Raw genomic sequence first — 18,443 nt, forward strand, 5'->3', positions numbered from 1 at the left:
GAGGCGACAACGGGCGGGCGGAAAAGGAGGGAGAGGCACCTTCAAAAAAAAAGCTGGCAAGGCAAAGAGGGAAATATTCCGACGAGTGGGCTGGCAGGCCGACGACGTGTAGATCTACGGTACTCCCAAATTCGAAATGGGCCACGCGCCAAATTGGTATGGGTACGGTACGGGCACAGTAGGTCGTCATGGGATGGGGTCACCGTGGGATGGGGATGGGCTGCAAGCGTCTACCGTCCACCGTCTACCGTCTACCGTCTACCGTCTACCTCCTGGTTCACGGAGGGGGGAGATGGCCGTGGGTGATGGTAGTGGTGGTGGTGGTGGACGAGGAGGACCGATTGCCTGTTACTACATACTACTATGTAAGATGCGCTGCACCACCAGGTAGCTTCGTCGGCTCATGACACTCTCTCACCCTCTTGCTCGTCGTTTCATTCCATCATCTCTATCCCCTCTTCCACTGTCCTGCTCAGGGGAATTTAGAGGGTGGAGTCGAGGGATGGGGGGGTTATGGGTGCTTGTGATTGATTGCTGGTTCTCCAGGTTGCCTGTGGGGATGGCACCGAAGTAGAAGGTACTTCGTTCCTCTTGGGGGAAAGACGGCACTTTGGACCGTGGAATTGATCTGTGATGGCCCTGGAGGGGATAGGGGACCGAATTAAAATGAGGACGAGCCACCCCTCGAGGCTCGGGTCAAGAAGAACCGCGCGCAGGTCCTTGGGCCCTTGGCTTGGGTAACATGACAAGTTCGCTTGCCTCGAAGCAGTCAGTTCCCTGCCAGTCCTTCTCTCTTGGGTGAGACTGGCAAATTGTAGGAGGTTGCTTCCGCGCGACTCAGATCCGGTCATGAATCGATTCGATATCCACGCCTGCCAGGGTTGATCCCTCGCAGGCTGCCCTCGCCCGTCCGTCTACTTGTTCAGCGACGCCGCTCAAAGCAGAAGGTCGCGGACGGGCATCAATTGTGACTTGAGCAATAGTTAATCTGTAGGGCGAGCCACGCGGCTGGCAGCAATCTTACCTGGGGCTGGGCTTGACCAAAGTTTAAAAGTGCAGCAGACGCACCCGAGGAGCGGGCAGAACCGCAATCGGTCACTGCCGGCCATGGTTCCGATCCCCTCCAGCTGCTCCAGCCGTGTTCTGCAACACATCAACCTAAGTTCCCAGTCACGCTGGGCTGGGGGAGCGGTGGTACGGCCCGCTCTGTTGCTCTGTTGGCCCGTCCTGCCACTGCAACTTGGGTCTTAGGAAGACACCAGATACCTGCTGTATAGGGTGCGGATTATGAGACTCGCCGACACTCCGCCCGGCACAGCTAATTGCATCTCGCTTGCTGGGTTGTGACCTTGATGCCAGTGATTACCACATGCGCGCCCACGGTTGTAATCTGCCCGCGCGGGATCTGCCATTGATCGTTCCAATCGACGATGGACAACGCCAGTGGACCGAGGCGTCAAGGTAACGCCGCCGCAGGCAACGTTTTAGGACCCTCGCGGCGCAAATCTCGGGTGCTCACGAGCGAACCAGTCTACCCTCGCTGCGACAGTGGTACCCGAGCCAGGTGTTGATTTGTTGCCGACACTCGCCAACCATTCGACTTGTCCGAAAGCCCGCACCACACAGCAAGCAAGTAAACGACCACAGCCCCCTGCCTAGATAGCGAAGACGTAGGGCAAAGGCTATCCGAGACAATCAGAAACAGATACATGAGTACCCAACTACCGTGTACAGATCACAAACCACCTCCTCTACCCTTGGTCAATCGATGGCTTCCTTCGAACCGTTTTCGAGAACCCCAGACCTGGCAGGCCTGGCTCTGGGTACAAGGTGCCCCGAGCTTCCTTGCCGTTGGATCGCCCGGGGTCTGTGTCGTTAGCGTCACTAGCGTCGATAGCACGCACGTTCGAATTTCCTTTGATTGCAACCTCCACCATTCTCCACGAACCCCTTTCTGAGGACGAGCGCTTTTCGGAATCTGCAATCGCCTGACTGACACGGGCACCGGGACATGCTGCTACTTCGGTGTCTAGTCAGACGTTCACTGCCCCCAGCATTCACGGCTGTCAGGCACGCGCTGACCTATATGCCTATATATCTCCTTGCATGGGAGCATTTGCATACCTCTCCACTAAGAAGGCTTCGATACCTAGTTAAAAGTCTGTAGAGCCAAACCTCCCAGTGCTCCAAAGTGGAAGCCCTTGAAGCTTACTTGAGCGGCTCGGACCATATCGCGCGCCCTCGACATGCCCTTGCCAGCCTGCCCCATCTTTAGCGGAAATCCGGGTATCGTAGGACCGCGAGATGGCCATTGCGAGGTAACTTGGCGAGGTCGTTGCTTGTTCCGAGCTTCTCCTTCGGCCCCACTCTATGGCCTCTTCGTTCCGTCACGTCCCCACCATTTCGACGCGTCGTTTGACAAGAGGTGACTTTTTGATATCAGCGTCGACGTGTTTGCCTCGCGCGCGGCGATTTTGCTATCTGAATGTCTCTAAACAGAAACTCCTGCCTCTGCCAGCTTCTACCTCATCAAGTTTCGTTTGATTGGATGGCACATTCACTGGCAGATCTTGCCACCGGCTTCTGAACCGCGAGACTCATTGATCATTGCCGGGGTCTCTTCGGGTTGAACTGCCAGAACTGCCTGGCCTGCTAGGAATCGTCAAGAATCCAGCTTTCCAATACTCGGAGAGGGCTGCATGGTGCTAACAGCCTTCCTCCAATGAGCCGTCAGCCTTGTGGCGTTTCTTACTGCAGCGACGTCAGAAATGTGACAAGTTTCGGTTGAATTCGTACAATGATGTGGATTCGACAATTGGACCTTGTGGGCTACGAAAATATCAGCTAGGTATCCTATGAATAACTCAATGCCCCTTATTGGCTGGCTGAAGTAGCTCTGAGAGAGCCCAAACAAAGTACGTACTGTGTACTTCTATTCATCCGAAGGGACTAGCTATCGGGGAGCTCGGACTTGGAAATGCAGATGCATCATCATTTCAACATCTTGAAACTTCACTTGCAACAGGGTTGGAATTCCTTTTCATCCAAGAATCAGACCCTCAGAGTGCCTGCCGGGTGGGCACTGGTTCGAATGTGGAGTTCCGATGCCAGACCCCACCGGAATGAGACGACCCAAGCAACTTAATTGCAGGACGAGATTCTCAACCACCAGCAAAACTGCACGCTGGTCTTGGAACGTCCTTACGGCAGATACTGAATACATTTAGAGTTTAGTTTAACCTCGGCCGACGTTAACAACTCCCAGCAATTTGAGTCTACGTCCCCTTTGGGGAGTGACCAGAGGTACTGTCTAAACGGACCTTGGCGCAAGGGACTTCTCCACAGGTTGATAGTGCCAGACTGAACTGCTACCCGACAGTCTGGGTATAGATGTATCAGACATCGAGTTCCTTTTTGGCCACTTCTAGAAGGGTGATCGACTTGCGATGACTCCTCCAGCCCCCGTCGACATAACGACAACCTTCATATCCTCAAAGATCAAAGAGCTGGGACCACGTAAATATATAGAGGATTCCACCAAATTCTATCGACTGTAGCGCAGTTTTCAGCCAACCTGTAAGCAATGTGGCAGGCCCATTTTGGGTGAGCTGTACTGCATAGTATTCGTCATTATCACGTTGAAGACGACCAAGAGTACCGGAAACCACAGAACATCGACTTGGTGTCACTTCTAGCACCCTCAACCGTAGGCAAGCTTGCCAGCTCATCAACCGGCAGCGCATTCTTTTAGTGGCATTGTAGAAGAGCCATGTCCATCAAGGTACCCTCCATGAAGTCTACCATAGTACCGTGAAGTTGACACTCGAACTTCCTGAAGCAGCTATGTCCTCCTCATGACGATCATTTGGGTGTTACACACGGTTCGACTCTTCCAACTGGACTCCCGCGCGGTCTCCGCCGGGTTAATGGACTCCGCCCAGATCATGCCCAATGGTAGGCTCAGGTACTGAAGCAGACCACAACCCACTAGTTCTCAGTGAGCACCTGGGTGGGCATTTAAGCGAGGTTTCCTCTCCTCAACTCTCAAGCTAGCGACGACGGTTTTTGAACAGATGTACAGGGCCCCTGCTGCAACGTATACTTGGGCACGCTTTTGGGCACGCCCAGCGAACAATGCGTACCACATAGTATGCACAGTTGGTGAAGCTCTTCTAGCTCCAAGGTCTCATTCACATTCCCTTGTTTCGGAGTAGTTGCTCGAAAACGCATGCACTAGGCGCTTGCAGTAGTTCGACCACACTAATTATATCCACAGCCTGCAGATAGTTGCGTTGGCTTGCATGCAACTGCAGCGCTACCCACATATACACCATCATCCAGCAGCGCCGAGCACCTCACCACCCATTCACAGGCCTCGATGCAGCCCCAAGATGCAGCTCTTTTTGATTTATCATCGCTGATTATGGAATTTGCCCCCCACTCTCCCCATTCCTGTCGGTCACTCTTTGAGCCCCGCGCTGACGATTCTGGTAGCGTGGCGCTGGATTCCTGGTGTCCGGGGGTTGACACAGGACCGACGACTCAGTTCCCTAGCTTGTGATCCGCTTACGAATAGTTCATTCGCAGGCGATGTATATCCCGTAAGATCCTGGGGTATCACGTACAGGATGTGACATGGGGCGTTTTCGTCGGCTTCGTTGCATCGGACAGCCGCTAGTTCTTCGGTCACGACGTGAAGCAGGTCCGAGAGCCGGGCAGGAACATCAGACGAGAAGAAGACGCACTGCGTTGTGTTCCGGCAGGGGAACGAATTTTCAAGTCCCACAAGCCCCGCTGCCATCGAGCACGTGCGTCACAAACCGCTTGCTGCATGCGTGATCGATGTAGACAGCTCGTAAGCTTTCCGGCTCCTTCAGGCGGTTGGCCGCATCTGGTCTTGATTACGTAGCAGATCGAGTTTTAGACCTTGATTGCTGACGCTGAGATATGCGGGTTAGAAGATGGGGCTTGCCCCATGTTGGTGATCTAGATTTGTAGATGTTTCTGAGCATAGATGGCGTACGTGGTAATTGGTGGAGGAGAAACAGCATAAACTCGCGATCCAGCCAACCAGTGACCCAAGGTGCCCAAAGCTTGACCCATCCATGAATCGTATACTAGCTTTAATTCTTGCATAGGAAGAGTCAGCGATATCGATTGGCTAGTCTTGACGTTCAGTGTCCCTTATCTACTTACATGATGGGGCAAGCAATCTCTATGAAGTACTACCGGAGGAGTGAATGGAACCAGGTCTATACCAATCGTTTGTCTAAATTCACATCAATACAGATTTGAAAACACGTAAGACGTAGCTCATCACATTAATCCAAACCTCTATCTATCAACGTGGATACCTTGTGGCTACTAGCCGGAATCGTCGTTTGTCAACTGCAGTCGCTAAGTCCTGTGAATACTTCACGCTGCAAGTGCCCATGCCATCGCGAAACTTCATCGTTCTTATAGGAAGGTAAACGGAATGTATCTGCGTGCACACTTTGAAGAGAGACTTCTTACTCAGCAGTGGTCAAAGACGAGAGGAAAGATTCCTGCTTCAAAGTGTTCCGGCTGGGGAGTGTGATCCTAACGCACAGTTCGAGTTGCAGCGAAAGAACAGCCGCAGGGACAAGAGACGGAAAGATGTAAGGATATGTGCATGCGTCGTTAAACTCATGCACCAAAGCAGTTTCACGGTGTCGATATCAGGTGGCACCCGAGGGCATACGCTCATCGCAAGCTCGAGAGAACCAGACAAATACAGCTGCACATCAAGATTTAAAGACCAATAAATTGCACTTCTTATGACAATCGACGCATGTATATTACGCTATCAATAGTACCGCTTCATTTGGACAATGGCTTTTGTTTGACTGGCTGGGGATTGCCACAATGCCAATATCGTTTACCGCTCTGTCAGCGCGTAAAATGATATGCTTATTGTTCTTGCTGTCAAGTCTAGATAGGAGAAATATCGGGTAGAACTCTGCTCGAAGTACCAATTAGCATGGGGTTTGGTAGAGAAGCCAGATGCGATAAATCTTCACCTTGTATCGCCCATACACTGAAGGTCTGTCGTCATCTCTGTAGCTGAACTCAATATCGGCCAGTACTATGCATCTGCTCCTGTCATACCATAATCTTGATGCCATTGTTGGCATGCTCAAGTCATGATCCTGAAGTCGTCTGTCGGTTGATTAAATATCTCATTTTTTTTTTTCGAGCAAGCGTGTTGGACACGACCCTGCTGGGATCTACTAACATGGCACGAGGTTCAACAACATACTAATCTCTTACACACATCCGCGAAGAATGGCTGATATGAGCTTGTTAGATAGACTGCCTAGGTTGGAACGATCACATAATCTTGAAATGGAAGGATTCAGATATCTGTTTGATACTTGACGGTCGGAATCGCGTCGCTTATGTCCCATTCACTGATGGCGGAGAAAATTGATAGACAAGAGGAAGTTCAAGTCTTGAACGGGCATCTTAAACAGTGCCAACGGCCCTTGTATAGCAGCAGCTTAGACTGTAGTATGACTATGTAAGTCACAGAGACGGTGATCAACAGCTCGTGAATATGAACTCAGTACTTCTCAGCTAGACCTGAAAGGTCTGTATACGTCAACAAGCCACCAAACAGAAATTACTGCCCATGAAAAGCAGTAGGCGAGCACAATTAGAGCTATGTATGTCTACTATAATTGAATTTGTGTGGTGCCACCGCTCCATTGTCCATGGTGATAACTTGAAGCGTCGGGTTACTCCTCGGGCATCCACCTTTCAGCTGTTATGTTCCACTGCATGCTGGCCATGGGCCTAGACAGCTGTTTGAGCACCCTAAGCTTAGGGCAGAGAACGCTCTGCGTGAGACTTGTTATTTATCTTCGGATAACTTTCGGCATGTGTTCGATTTTGAGCTTGAGTCAAGGCTGTGAGCGTTCTGATACTAGAAGATGTAGGTCCCGAAGACGCATATGGATACTGAATGGGACGACCAAATATGGGTTCCGATACAGTCGGCACCAAGCCTTCATTCTTGACCTCTTGGTTCTTATCTGATGAGTTCCCATATGGAGCTATCTACAGCAATTGCAGAATGCCAATAGTGGTTGCGGTATTACCTACTATGGTATGCCGGCGTCGATCTTGCGGTGGTGGTTGGAATGCGTCAGCATTCAAAGTCAAAGTCAAACTCATCAAGTGGTGACAAATAATCAAAGGTTCTAATCAGATCTCTGACAGGTCTGGACCGCCGCCACCACAGCCGAAACCTATGGGCGTCAACTGACATGTGCCATACTATTCCCGTATCGTCCTAGACAACTAGAGACAGGGAACAACTTGACCGGACTGTCTGTGCGTATAAGTTCTCTACCACCGGTCAAGCGGTTCCTTGGTGATTTCTGCCAAGATCGTGAGGCACGACGGAGAATAAAACCTAATAGCGTAGCAGATCGCCCATGAGCGTGGGCATGGTATCACATCTAGCTTCCCCCTGGTGGGCAGGCCCGATAGGGTGGGCAATGGGGAAAACGGTGTTTATCCAGAAGACAATGGCGAAGGCGTCCTGGGTCAGCGACTTGCATGTCGGTGCTGCACGCGGCTTCCATGGCCAGTTTGTATCTATCCCAAGAGAAGAATTGTTATTCCCACTGTCTTGACTGTGGCGGCTTGTCTACTTGACCTAGTATGTCTCTCCGAGTTCATTAGCCTCCTTTCCCTCTTTCAGGAGGATTCGCAACGATTGCGGAGCCGACCCCTTAGACCCATTAAAATGGTGCCCGCAATGGAGTCACGGCCTCTAACACCACGGCAACTTCCACTGCGAACCCCAGATTACCAGAGCCCACCGTACCAGAGCATGCTAAGATATTAAGTGTGTTCGTCCATTGCCTGGGCCTGGGCGGGTCAAGCCCGAGAGAACCAAGATTCAATGTGACATTTTTGCTTCTGTTCCGCCGATTCGTCCAGTGTGTACCAGAATGTGGGCGGCAGCATGATTACAGGCGTCCTCAAACGTCAGCCCTCTCCGATGAACGGCGCTAGACCCAAGCTGAGTTACCAGGCCGGGGATATTGACAAGGGGATGCGAAAATCCTGCGGATAGCCCTCCTCATGATAACTTTGGGCTCCAGATTGCCGTTCAACAAGCCCGAAACATTGGTCCCTGACGCATGGTGCCAGGCGAAGACATTCCGATGTTGGAGAGGCTATGGAACCGTTATATGTCAACTATTGAATTGACATACGCAAGAATAGAGCTGAGCGACCCTCCTAGAGCCACGAGTTCAACAAGGGTGCTGGTGCAGGGAGGGCTGGCGATCTAAACTTTGAAAGTGGAGGTCGCTTAAGCAGACCCTTGCTGAATGACATGGTATAGGCACGAGAACAATGCAATGGCGAACTGGCTCCTGATTGCTTGGTCTTAAAATGCTTCGGCACCACCGAGCGCGTCGGCATCGTCTATCTCCAGTCTTCAGGTCTTCTTGGTCTGTATTCAACTTCGGTATTCAAACCGAACCCTTCCTTGTGTTGTCTCCTAGTCTGGAATACGGGCTCTTGCGATACGTTCTCCTGCTCGGAGGCATATTGCAATGACACGGAGGCCGTGGGTATCGTACTGGGACTAGGATCGCTCGCGCTGGAATGAGAACAATAGGCATCATGAAACGGCAAGACTCGACAACCGGGCCGTGGGTGCTCCTTCCGCCCAACTACGCCAGCATCAACGCAGTCGTGGCATGTTCCATCGTGTTTACTCTACTCGCGACAATTGTTGTCGGGCTACGAATATCGATTAGACGCTCCCGAACCCACCTATGTGCGGAGGACTGGCTGATCGTTGCGGCTTTGGTACGGAATTCACCCAACACAAGTTGACCGTAGGAGCAGCGTCGTGGCTAATACGGCGGCAGCCTTTCATGTATGCCGAGGCAGTAACAGCATTGATGGGTAAGCAATCAGAAACCCTAGACCTGACAAGAAGGAATGCTCACACGAAGTAGCTGTCTATCGAGGAGGAGTAGGGTATTCCACTATCGAGGTGTTTAACGCGGACCCGAATATCCTCACGATATCGCTGCAGGTAAGATTCAAGATTAGCCAATTGTCCATTCACATCTGTCTTACGACCATCTCAGTGCCTCTTTGCCATGGAGCTCATCTACGCGATCCTTATCACTTTGATCAAGCTGTCCGTCCTCGCGATGTATCGCAGTCTATTCCCGACCCCGCTCCTTAGGAAAGGTACGGATATACTCGGCGTAGCCGTTATCCTGTGGTGGCTGGCCGTGGTGTTGGTGACGTTTCTACAAAGCCGGCCCTTGAACGCCTTGTGGGATTTGAGGTTCTTCAGCACTGCAGTGTTCCTAGACAAGGTTGGACTGTTCCTTGGAAATGCCATCCCGAACATAATCATCGATGTCTTCATCCTGGCTCTCCCGCTGTATGAAGTGGCGACCTTGCAAATGGTATTGGTGAAGAAGACGGGTGTCTTCATGATATTCCTGTTTGGTGGCGTGTAGGTTCTACAGACTCGGTCCCACCCCGTCAAAAGTCTAACTGAGAAATAGTACCGTCGTAATCAGTGGTCTCCGGCTGCAAAGCGGTATGTCACTTCTCACCGACCCGACTGCTGATGTTACCCGTAAGTTCTGGACTCTATGAAGCACTAACCACGCGGTGTGTGCTGATGAGAATAAGATTCCGCTGGTTCTCTTTGGGCTTGGACAGTTGTCGAAACGTCAATGGGAATAATATGCGCCTGTCTCCCTACGGTAGGAGGCGCTATTGTGGGTATCATCGTGAGGTTGATCACGACACCGAAGGCGACAGTGCGAAACGAGTCTACAAGCAAGAGGAGTGGCTTCAAGCCCATCGGCACCATCGGTGGCGGCTCCGGAAGGGCCATCCATCGACCAGCGTTTGCCAAAGTGAAAGGCGATGACAGCACTGGATCTTTCGAGCGGCTGAAGGACGAGTCTGGAGAGACATCAGTGACAAACCTATGGCCGAAAGGATATCAAGGGGAAAGAGAAACGACTGTCAGTGGGAGGCGAATATCGAGCGAACAGAGCGATGATATACCCCTGAGTAGCATAACTGTCAAGCAGGAGATGTGCTGGAGTGAAAGTAAAGCAGCATCGTCACCCTAGGACGCGTGAAGCAGGACATTAGACAGCAGTGATCGCTCTGAAAAAGAGACGAGCGAAGCGAGATATTACATTAATCCAATGTTACGCTACAGAAGTCGTAGAGCTACCTTGATCTATTGAGATGATCCCTACAGCTCACATAACTTGGACAGATCGAGGGCATTCGGGCCATACCGGTAGAAAATATCTGGGGGATTGCAACTTGGTCCATATGTCAACCTGGTATTCTTCATTCTCTCTTCAGCACGGTCAATTGATTGCCAGATAAGACGGCTGGTGACCAGCAGCACATTATAATTCGATACCCGACTTGCATCACGGATTGTTAATCCGTAGTTATATGAAAGGTGAAGGTCAGTCAGCCATTGATACCGCCACTCCAGACCCCGCTGACTGCCCCGCTTGCCTGCCGCATCGGTCCCTGCCGGGCTCAGCGCGGCTCTCCCACCGACTGACCACTTGGCTTGTCGATCTTCGGCGCAGCAGGCAGAAGTTTACTGAACCCGTGCATGTCTCATGATCAAAGTGAGTGTCGAGTATTTCGATCTCGTATCACTGTGTCCGAGACGCAGGCTGTTGCTGCAATCGATACGTGCCAACTAGGCAGCAGCCACTGTGCCTCGTATCCCGCAACACTCGGTTCCAGTCGCGGCACATGCTATATATTGACCACGGAGGGCTAAGAAACGCCCTCGTGAACCATTACCATGGCAGCGCAACAAGGTGATAGACCCTCAAGCTACAGTACAAGTACGAGCGTGAACCTGTCGGCCAGAACATACAAGCAAGACGGCGAGGGTTCTGGTACTGCGCGAAAGCGGACATGGGGTGGCGGTTTGTTCAAGGGACCCTCAAAGTACGGCGGGAATACAGCTTCTGTTAGTATTTTGTGCCTCACGGCGAGATAATTACACCTCATTGACTGACATGTGTGTGGGATTATCGCAGAACTCAACTGCTAGATCAAGTCTCTCCCTTACCCCGTCATCCCCTGGCGGCATGGCATTCTCGCCACACGAGATAACTTGCCAGCGGCTTCGCGACTGTATTCACAAGTTGAGATCTGCGCCTTCTGATGTCAAGCATGTCGATGTCACATTCAACGAGTATGGCAAGATTGCAGGCGAGGCGGGTGCGCTTTGTGAAAATCTTCTCCTGCCGCAGTCATCTCGCCAATCCCAATCGATATTGAGCCCGCTGGATGATAGCAATGAGGACCAAATCGTCTCTTCCGATATATCCAGCGTATCTACCAATGGAACTAGGTCACCCATAAATTCGAGAGCCTCGCTAGAGCAAGGCTATCAATCATCCGTGGCCTTCCAGCCGCACCTCGACCTGATCCATGATTGGATTGATTGCTTAGTCAAGCTACTCGATACTCTGCACATTTCACTTATCGGAACATATCGCGAATGCGAACCCGAGGCCAGTCCGGCTATGGTCGACCAATTGTTTGTCGATCAGAGGTTCAGAGAGACCGCAATCTCACGAATGCGTAGCGTAAGCAAAGCACGCGCAGGCTCCAAGGAACCAGTATTTTTTCAAAAATACGAGCAAAGATTCCGACATTATGATCAGTTGAAAGTTGATCTCATCGAAATGCGGCGGCTGCTCCAGAATAGTGAGTCTGGTATACTGCCAAACCGAGTTATTCGGGAGGTCACCATCTCTCAACGTGGCGATGCCATACTAGAATTTGCAAACATATCGCCTGAAGGGTCTTTGGAAGACCATCCGGTGTTGCGCTTTAGGGTCTCATCTCACATGCTCGTCGAAACTTCGCCAATATTTGCTCGCATGTTTGATAGCCCTTCACTGCTCGCAGCCTTCAGCGCATCCAACTCTGTTTTCCCTGCCCCTCCATCTCAGTACACGTGTAAAGATGGAGCTGAGGTGAAACTCTTTCGAATGCCTCAACTCGAGCTCAACATCAAGAGCTCATTTGAGGTGCTGTTACATGCCGCCCACTTGCATAACGATTTGGTACCCAGGGATATCGAATTTGACCAGTTCGTCGCCATCGCCGAAGTGTGTATGCGGTACCAATGCACTTCTCCCCTCGAGCTTTCTGTTGAGTATCGCTGGCTGCCACAATGGATGCACAAGGCCATAGAGGACATGCCTGATGGCTTGCTTCTGATAAGCTATGCTTTTGGCCTGAGAAGGCTCTTTACCAGGATGACCAAAACTGCAATTCTCAACATCGTGAATGACAAGGATCTTGAGTCAAAGCCTTGGCCCCAGAATGTCAAGGACAGAATATGGGCTGTTCGGAGAGCGAAGATTGAGCAAGTATATGCATGCTGCAACAATATTCTTGGGGAATATCTCAAATGTCCACCCCCTGCCCTCCCTATATATGAAAGAGAAGGGACGACTACCACGGGACTGACACCGACTATGGCGCCTCGATGCTTGAAAGGCAGCCATTCTTGTGACGCTGCTTGTCTAGGTTGGCTCATGATGCTCTTCAATGAGCTACATATTCTTCCGCAGCTCATGCAGTCCTCCTCTTTCTCACGTCGACCTCCCCCACCACAACGAAGTTTGAATCAACTTGTCGACTGTCTTCGATTTGTGGCAAGCCCACCGAATACACATCAAGGCCCTTGTGACTTCACTCCAGCTTTCAGAGCCGCCATGAATGATATATATAATAGTGTTTCCGGGTTTACGCTGTTTTCCATAAGTGGCAAGCATGGCTGGGGTTTGAGCAAGCATAAATCACTCCTACCACAGCATGTCTTGAGTATTGGTGCCCTGTTACCTGACCACAATGCTGCAAGGCGGACGATGGAGGACGTGGCCTTGCGAATCATGTTGCATGTGGACAGCCTTGACCAGGTTTATAACGTGGCGTTGGTCAGTAAAGCGTTCTTTGAAGCTTTCAAGAGTAACGAGACGATCATATACCGATCTCTCCTCCAGAAAACGAAGAACATCATACCCGAAAGATGGACACTCAGCGGTGCGTCGAGCAAAGAAGAAGCACGGTCGGAGCTGAAGCTACTCAAAGAGGATAACCCAGAGCACAAGGCTTCGAGGACCGTCGAGGACCTGAATCTCATGACTAGCGATAATCAGAGGGCTCATCTTGAAGGTTTTCGAGGTCAAAAGGTTCCGAGGACGAGAGCACTTTAGCATTCAACAATGAAATATCTGATACCGAAAGCCTGGTCGAAATCGACAATCTGGGCAACGAAATGAACGAACGAGATGGAAAGATGACGCGCGAAGAAGCGGAACGAATAATGTGGCCCGACCATGATCACGATAAAGTCGTTTTGCGACAGGCGCCTGCGCCCGAGTCCATGCATGACGGCCTTGCGGCAGCGCCCACAGAGAAATTTCGTGCAGGAGATCCAGCTTTCCACCAACCTGAAGAGAAGAACCTTTTGACTTTCGAAAACAAGAACTTGAGTGATGATCACTACCAGAGAATTGGACTTTCTCGACCGATGGGGGTTGAGACCGTGGATAATGTGTCGAGGTGGATATGAGGCAAGGATATGAGGCAAGGATATGAGGCAAGGATATGAGGCAACTTGTCGGCTCTTCACCCACCATACTGTAGCTAACTATGGAGGTGGCCACTTGCATCTGGCTGGACCAAACACAACACCTAATGCTTTCTGGATTTGACTGGAGTTTATGCGGCCCTGGAGTGGTCTGATTATCGGTGTGTTTGCTTTGATACCCGGTCATTTATGCGACGGACTTAGTAGTAGCTTATTACAACATTCTTGATGATTCCTGAGAAGAACGAGATAGGCTATGCCATGTCATTGATATCTCGTCAGGTAATCTTCTTAACATCCAATCTGCTTGGCTTTGTACATGCTTGCAATCCATCGCTGCGGCCACTAACGACCAAGTTGGAGCTAATGCAGGCCCACTCCTAGGCAATGCTTGTCTTCGTTGTCTACCAATCGCGGGGCATTGATTCACCACGTTTCCCATATACAAGGGGAAAACGGCAGCACCCGTATTCAGCTCGTCGATAGCTTCGCACGTGCCTCCTTACACAGTACAGCAGATCGTCAAAGTTATGAGAGATAAGTCAGTCAAGTAAGACGAATAATGTATGTTTTTGCAAGCCTTTGCCATCCAAACAAGCTTAATGGACCTTGGTCAGTCGTCAGCCGTCCTCCCGCCGTGCCCTACATTGCTTCAAGAGCCTACCCCTCCTCAAACACTGCATGTACTGCTAAGTGTGCAGAAACGGGTAACGCTTGCTGAATTGGCTCAAGGCAGCTTACAACAACATGCAGGTGTGTGATAAGAGTAACTTAGATCCGCCCTTCGGTCAAAACCGCAAACTGCTTGTATCGCATTACATCCAAGAACAAGTTTCGACGGGTCGGCATCCAGACATGGCTACTTTACTTGTTTTCTGTATGCTAACAAATCAGGTTTTTCTGGGAGCCCTAGCCACTTCGATTCCTGGATCAGCTTCATTCACAGTTCCTGCAGCCTTCCCAACTTCGGTGTTCTCAAGCTACTATGGTGCGCGGCCAGACCCCTCTTCTTGGGTAGACAAGCTGACGACTGTCTCAAAGTGAAACCTGGGCCAACCATAGAGCCGCAGCCTGCTCTGTATGATCCTATACTGAACAAAACCTTCGCCTTTAATGTCACCGACCCACTGTCAATACAAAGCCATAGCGCGGATCCGGTGTATTTCCCTGCTGCTCTGGCAAACTTATCCGAAGCGAGCGCCGAGGCAGTCATCACAGCAGCTTCAGGTGAAATATTGACAATCTTAACGGCGAATCACACTGCGTTGGCCTCAAACTGCTCAAGATGTGTCGCTGCGCTCACTATTGCACAGATGGCGGCCAAACTGGCGCCAAGCTACTTGCCCGATGCCATGGTTTCGCTGTGCAAGGCCACCAGGTTTGCATCAAACTCTAGCTGCCAGTCAACATATGAGGCAGGAAGCTTCGGGGCAACTTGGACACAGATCCTGTCCATCGCCGAGGTGGCAGGTCTAGATGGACAGTATATCTGTGCTTATTTGGGAGCATACTGCCCATCCCCCAACGTCACATCGACATTCAAGGCCGTCTTCCCGAAGCCAAAACCCTTGAATGCAACGAGACCCAGTCAAAGTGGGCAGAAGGTAAAGGTGCTTCACATGTCCGACTTACACCTGGATCCTAGGTATGAAGCAGGGTCAGAGGGAAACTGTACGTCAAGCATGTGTTGCCGCCACGCCGCAGCCCCAGCCAACAGTACCACTGCCCAGGTTCAGATGCCTGCACCTCTCTATGGCTACTATAAGTGTGATTCGCCCTATTATCTAGCATTGGCTGCTCTTCAGTCAATAGGCCCTCTAACGGGGACTTCGAAAGAAAACCCGGCGGCATTTGCCCTATACACTGGTGATCTAGTTGCGCACGACTCCCAAAACCAACGCTCGAGAGACTATGTTGAGGACATTGAGCTATCCATATGGCACATGTTCAAGTCTTACATAGGAGGGCCTGTTTATGCTGCGCTGGGGGTAAGCTCCTCTTGCTGATCTGGATGGCAAACCAGTGATCTGAGCTGATCCTGAACACAGAACCACGACACAAACCCTGACAATCTTGACGTGCCACACGGCATTGATGACAACGGACCGCTGGGACAGCAGCTCTCATGGAACTATGAGCACGTTTCCTCGCTTTGGGAGCACTATGGATGGATAGACAACGCAACAGCTGCCGAAGCCGCGACACACTACGCTGCATACTCGGTCGTGCACCCGTTAGGTTTGCGCGTCATCACCCTCAACACAGATCTCTACTATCGGAACAACCACTTCGCATTACTGCACGCATCAAACCCGGACTTCAGCGGCATGTTCAGCTTCCTGATTAGCGAGCTTCAGAAAGCTGAGGACCTCGGCCAGCGAGTCTGGATTGTTGGGCATGTGCTGTCAGGTTGGGATGGATCCAACCCGCTTCCCAATGGCTCAGAATTGTTCTATCAGATCATAGAGCGCTATTCCCCCCACGTCGTTGCCGCAGTCTTTTTCGGCCACACGCACGAGGACCAAGCATTCGTGTACTATGCTAACAATGGAACGAATGCATCGGCCGAGACGGCCATAGCGAATGCCTGGGTTGGGCCAAGTCTCACACCTCTTACGAACTTGAACTCCGGGTACCGCCTTTACGAAGTTGACACTGGGTCTTGGGACATATACGACGCCTATACGTTCTATGCCGATGTATCCTCGTTTTCGGAAATCGACACCACTCAGACTGGACCTGTGTTCCAACTCGAGTACAGCACGCGAGCTGCGTACGGCGCTGGTGCTAAATGGCCAGACGACGCGCCCCTAAACGCTACCTTCTGGCATCAAGTCACAGAGGCCATGGAGCGCAATCGGACACTAGTGAGTGTGTTCAACGGTTTCAGGGGAAGAGCAGTATCAGAAGCCCAAATTGCACTAGCGAAGCGTGCGCCGCAGCCAAGGTGTGTTATATGCGAAGCGGATCTGTTGCCTTAGGTAGACAGTGTCCCCAGGGCTTTGGCAGTGTGCAGAGCCCTTTCACAGGAGTAAATTTCTAGAGAAGAAATGATTGGAAGTCCGCGGAATAGCTGGAGCTAGATATATAAGTGAATTATCCTAAGACTGATACACTTGCGTGAATTCTTTTATCAGACTATCGACTACTCAGACCACAAGGCAGAGATGAGATGATAGATAATCTACAGCTCAGAAGTCATATTCATTCAAACGTCCCATCCACCGTCAGCCGAAGGATCAAGCTTCTGCAGCGAGACCTTAGAGAACTTAGATCCTATCGCCATCAGAAGCTGCAAGACCCTGCTTCCTCGCCATGTTCAGTGCCTTGAGCTTAGCAGTACCAAATCCAGCCACACCATCTTCCTGGTTGTCGCCCAACCACGGCTTCTTGGAGTCGCCAAGCATGCTGCCAGCCAGGAAGTAAACGACCAGTCCGATGATGATAAGCACGAAAGCGATCGGGTACAGATAGTAAATCGTGTACCCAAAGACGTGAATACCGATGATGGTTCCCCAGAAGTTGGCGGTCAGCAGGGAGATGTCAAAGAACGCAGCGGAACCCATGCGAAGAATGAGAGGAGCCAACGAGTAGAAGATGGACAAGGCCAAGGTGTATCCAACAAGGTAACCGGCAATATTGCCATCCCAGGTCGAAGCCTCAAAGCTCGCCCGGTCAAAGACGCCGGCGATCACACCGTTAATGATAACACCGAAGAAGCCTAGGAAGGAGAGGACCTCGTACATGGGCCGCTTGCTCACGAACCACTCCTCAAAGACGTTCGAGATACCATATAGGGTCGCGCCGAGAAGGGCGAAGAGATCACCCTTCAAAAGGTCCACGCCGGGACCTCCATTGGTGCCCTGAATGTGGTCGCTCCCAAGCAGGAGGCCCATGCCTCCACAGGCAATCAAGATACCTGCGATCTGGAAGATCTTGTATCGCACTTTGAGCAATACGAAGGAGATGATGACGACACAAACAATGGACCAGAAGTTGAGGAGCTGTGCTGACAGTTGGTTGGTATAGTTGTACGCAAGCACCGTGAAGTAGTTTCCGAGCACGTCCAAGAAACTCAGGATGAAGTATTTCCAGCCATCGCGCAGGACCACCTTGCCGTACTTCTTTGGGCCATGCTTGAAGAAAGTGATTGGCACATAGATGAGAGCCAGCAAGGTATAGTTGAAGATGCTCTGCAGCGAGGGGATGGCCCAGTTTTCCATACGCAGCAGCGACGTGAACGTGTTGGTGGCTGTGATGCAGAGCGCAAGGACCTGGCCGATGATAACGACGACCCAGAAATCGACCGTGGTCAAGTAGGAGTACCAGTGCACCTTCTTGGCCTCAATCTCATGAATGGCGGTGGCAATCACGGCCTGGTCAGCAGCGCTGTGAGTGTGCTGGTCATGGTTGCCGCCAGACACATGGACTGTCGTCTGGGGGACAGCATGCTTGTTGGCCTCCATTTCGGGTGGCTCTTGATTCACCGGGCTATAGCCTTCGTTTCCAGAGTCCACTGTGTGTAAAAAGCTATATAGCGGGTCAAAATCTGCAGCAAGAAGCCACTATCTTTAAGACATTGCCCACCTATGAATCTTGTGGCGGATCGCTCTAGCCGCTGTTGACGCAGTGTCAATGTATCTCATTCAAAGCAGGCCAATGTGCTGAGAAAGTGACTCCTGATGGCGTTAGGAGTAAAACTAAGATGATTTCTCAGTTGATAAAGTGATTAAGTCTTTCTGTCGTCCCCAGAAAGCAAGCGCAAAGA

At 51.2% G+C, this 18,443-nt stretch overlaps 4 protein-coding genes across 4 annotated transcripts; 3 read left to right on the forward strand and 1 right to left on the reverse strand.

Annotated features, from left to right (window-relative positions):
• Nucleotides 1-8,664: 8,664 nt before the first annotated feature.
• On the forward strand, nt 8,665-10,154 carry JN550_003177 (uncharacterized protein; the record flags this gene model as incomplete). The annotated part of the gene is made up of 6 exons (XM_049314552.1): nt 8,665-8,853; nt 8,916-8,952; nt 9,006-9,085; nt 9,141-9,520; nt 9,573-9,646; nt 9,703-10,154. 6 exons carry the CDS (start codon nt 8,665-8,667, stop codon nt 10,152-10,154), a joined length of 1,212 nt encoding a protein of 403 aa, XP_049175012.1.
• A 707-nt stretch (nt 10,155-10,861) lies between these two features.
• JN550_003178 (uncharacterized protein) lies at nt 10,862-13,298 on the forward strand (the record flags this gene model as incomplete). Its single annotated transcript, XM_049314553.1, has 2 exons — nt 10,862-11,032; nt 11,103-13,298. 2 exons carry the CDS (start codon nt 10,862-10,864, stop codon nt 13,296-13,298), a joined length of 2,367 nt encoding a protein of 788 aa, XP_049175013.1.
• A 1,124-nt stretch (nt 13,299-14,422) lies between these two features.
• Nucleotides 14,423-16,656, forward strand: JN550_003179 (uncharacterized protein; the record flags this gene model as incomplete). The annotated part of the gene is made up of 4 exons (XM_049314554.1): nt 14,423-14,428; nt 14,570-14,663; nt 14,717-15,663; nt 15,724-16,656. 4 exons carry the CDS (start codon nt 14,423-14,425, stop codon nt 16,654-16,656), a joined length of 1,980 nt encoding a protein of 659 aa, XP_049175014.1.
• Nucleotides 16,657-16,944: 288 nt separating this feature from the next.
• Nucleotides 16,945-18,141, reverse strand: JN550_003180 (uncharacterized protein; the record flags this gene model as incomplete). Its single annotated transcript, XM_049314555.1, has 1 exon — nt 16,945-18,141. The coding sequence occupies one exon, from the start codon at nt 18,139-18,141 to the stop codon at nt 16,945-16,947; it is 1,197 nt and encodes a 398-aa protein (XP_049175015.1).
• Nucleotides 18,142-18,443: the final 302 nt, after the last annotated feature.

The sequence above is a fragment of the Neoarthrinium moseri genome (assembly GCF_022829205.1).
Source record: "Neoarthrinium moseri strain CBS 164.80 chromosome Unknown scaffold7_Wmoseri_CBS_16480, whole genome shotgun sequence".
NCBI classification, from domain to species: domain Eukaryota; kingdom Fungi; phylum Ascomycota; class Sordariomycetes; order Amphisphaeriales; family Apiosporaceae; genus Neoarthrinium; species Neoarthrinium moseri.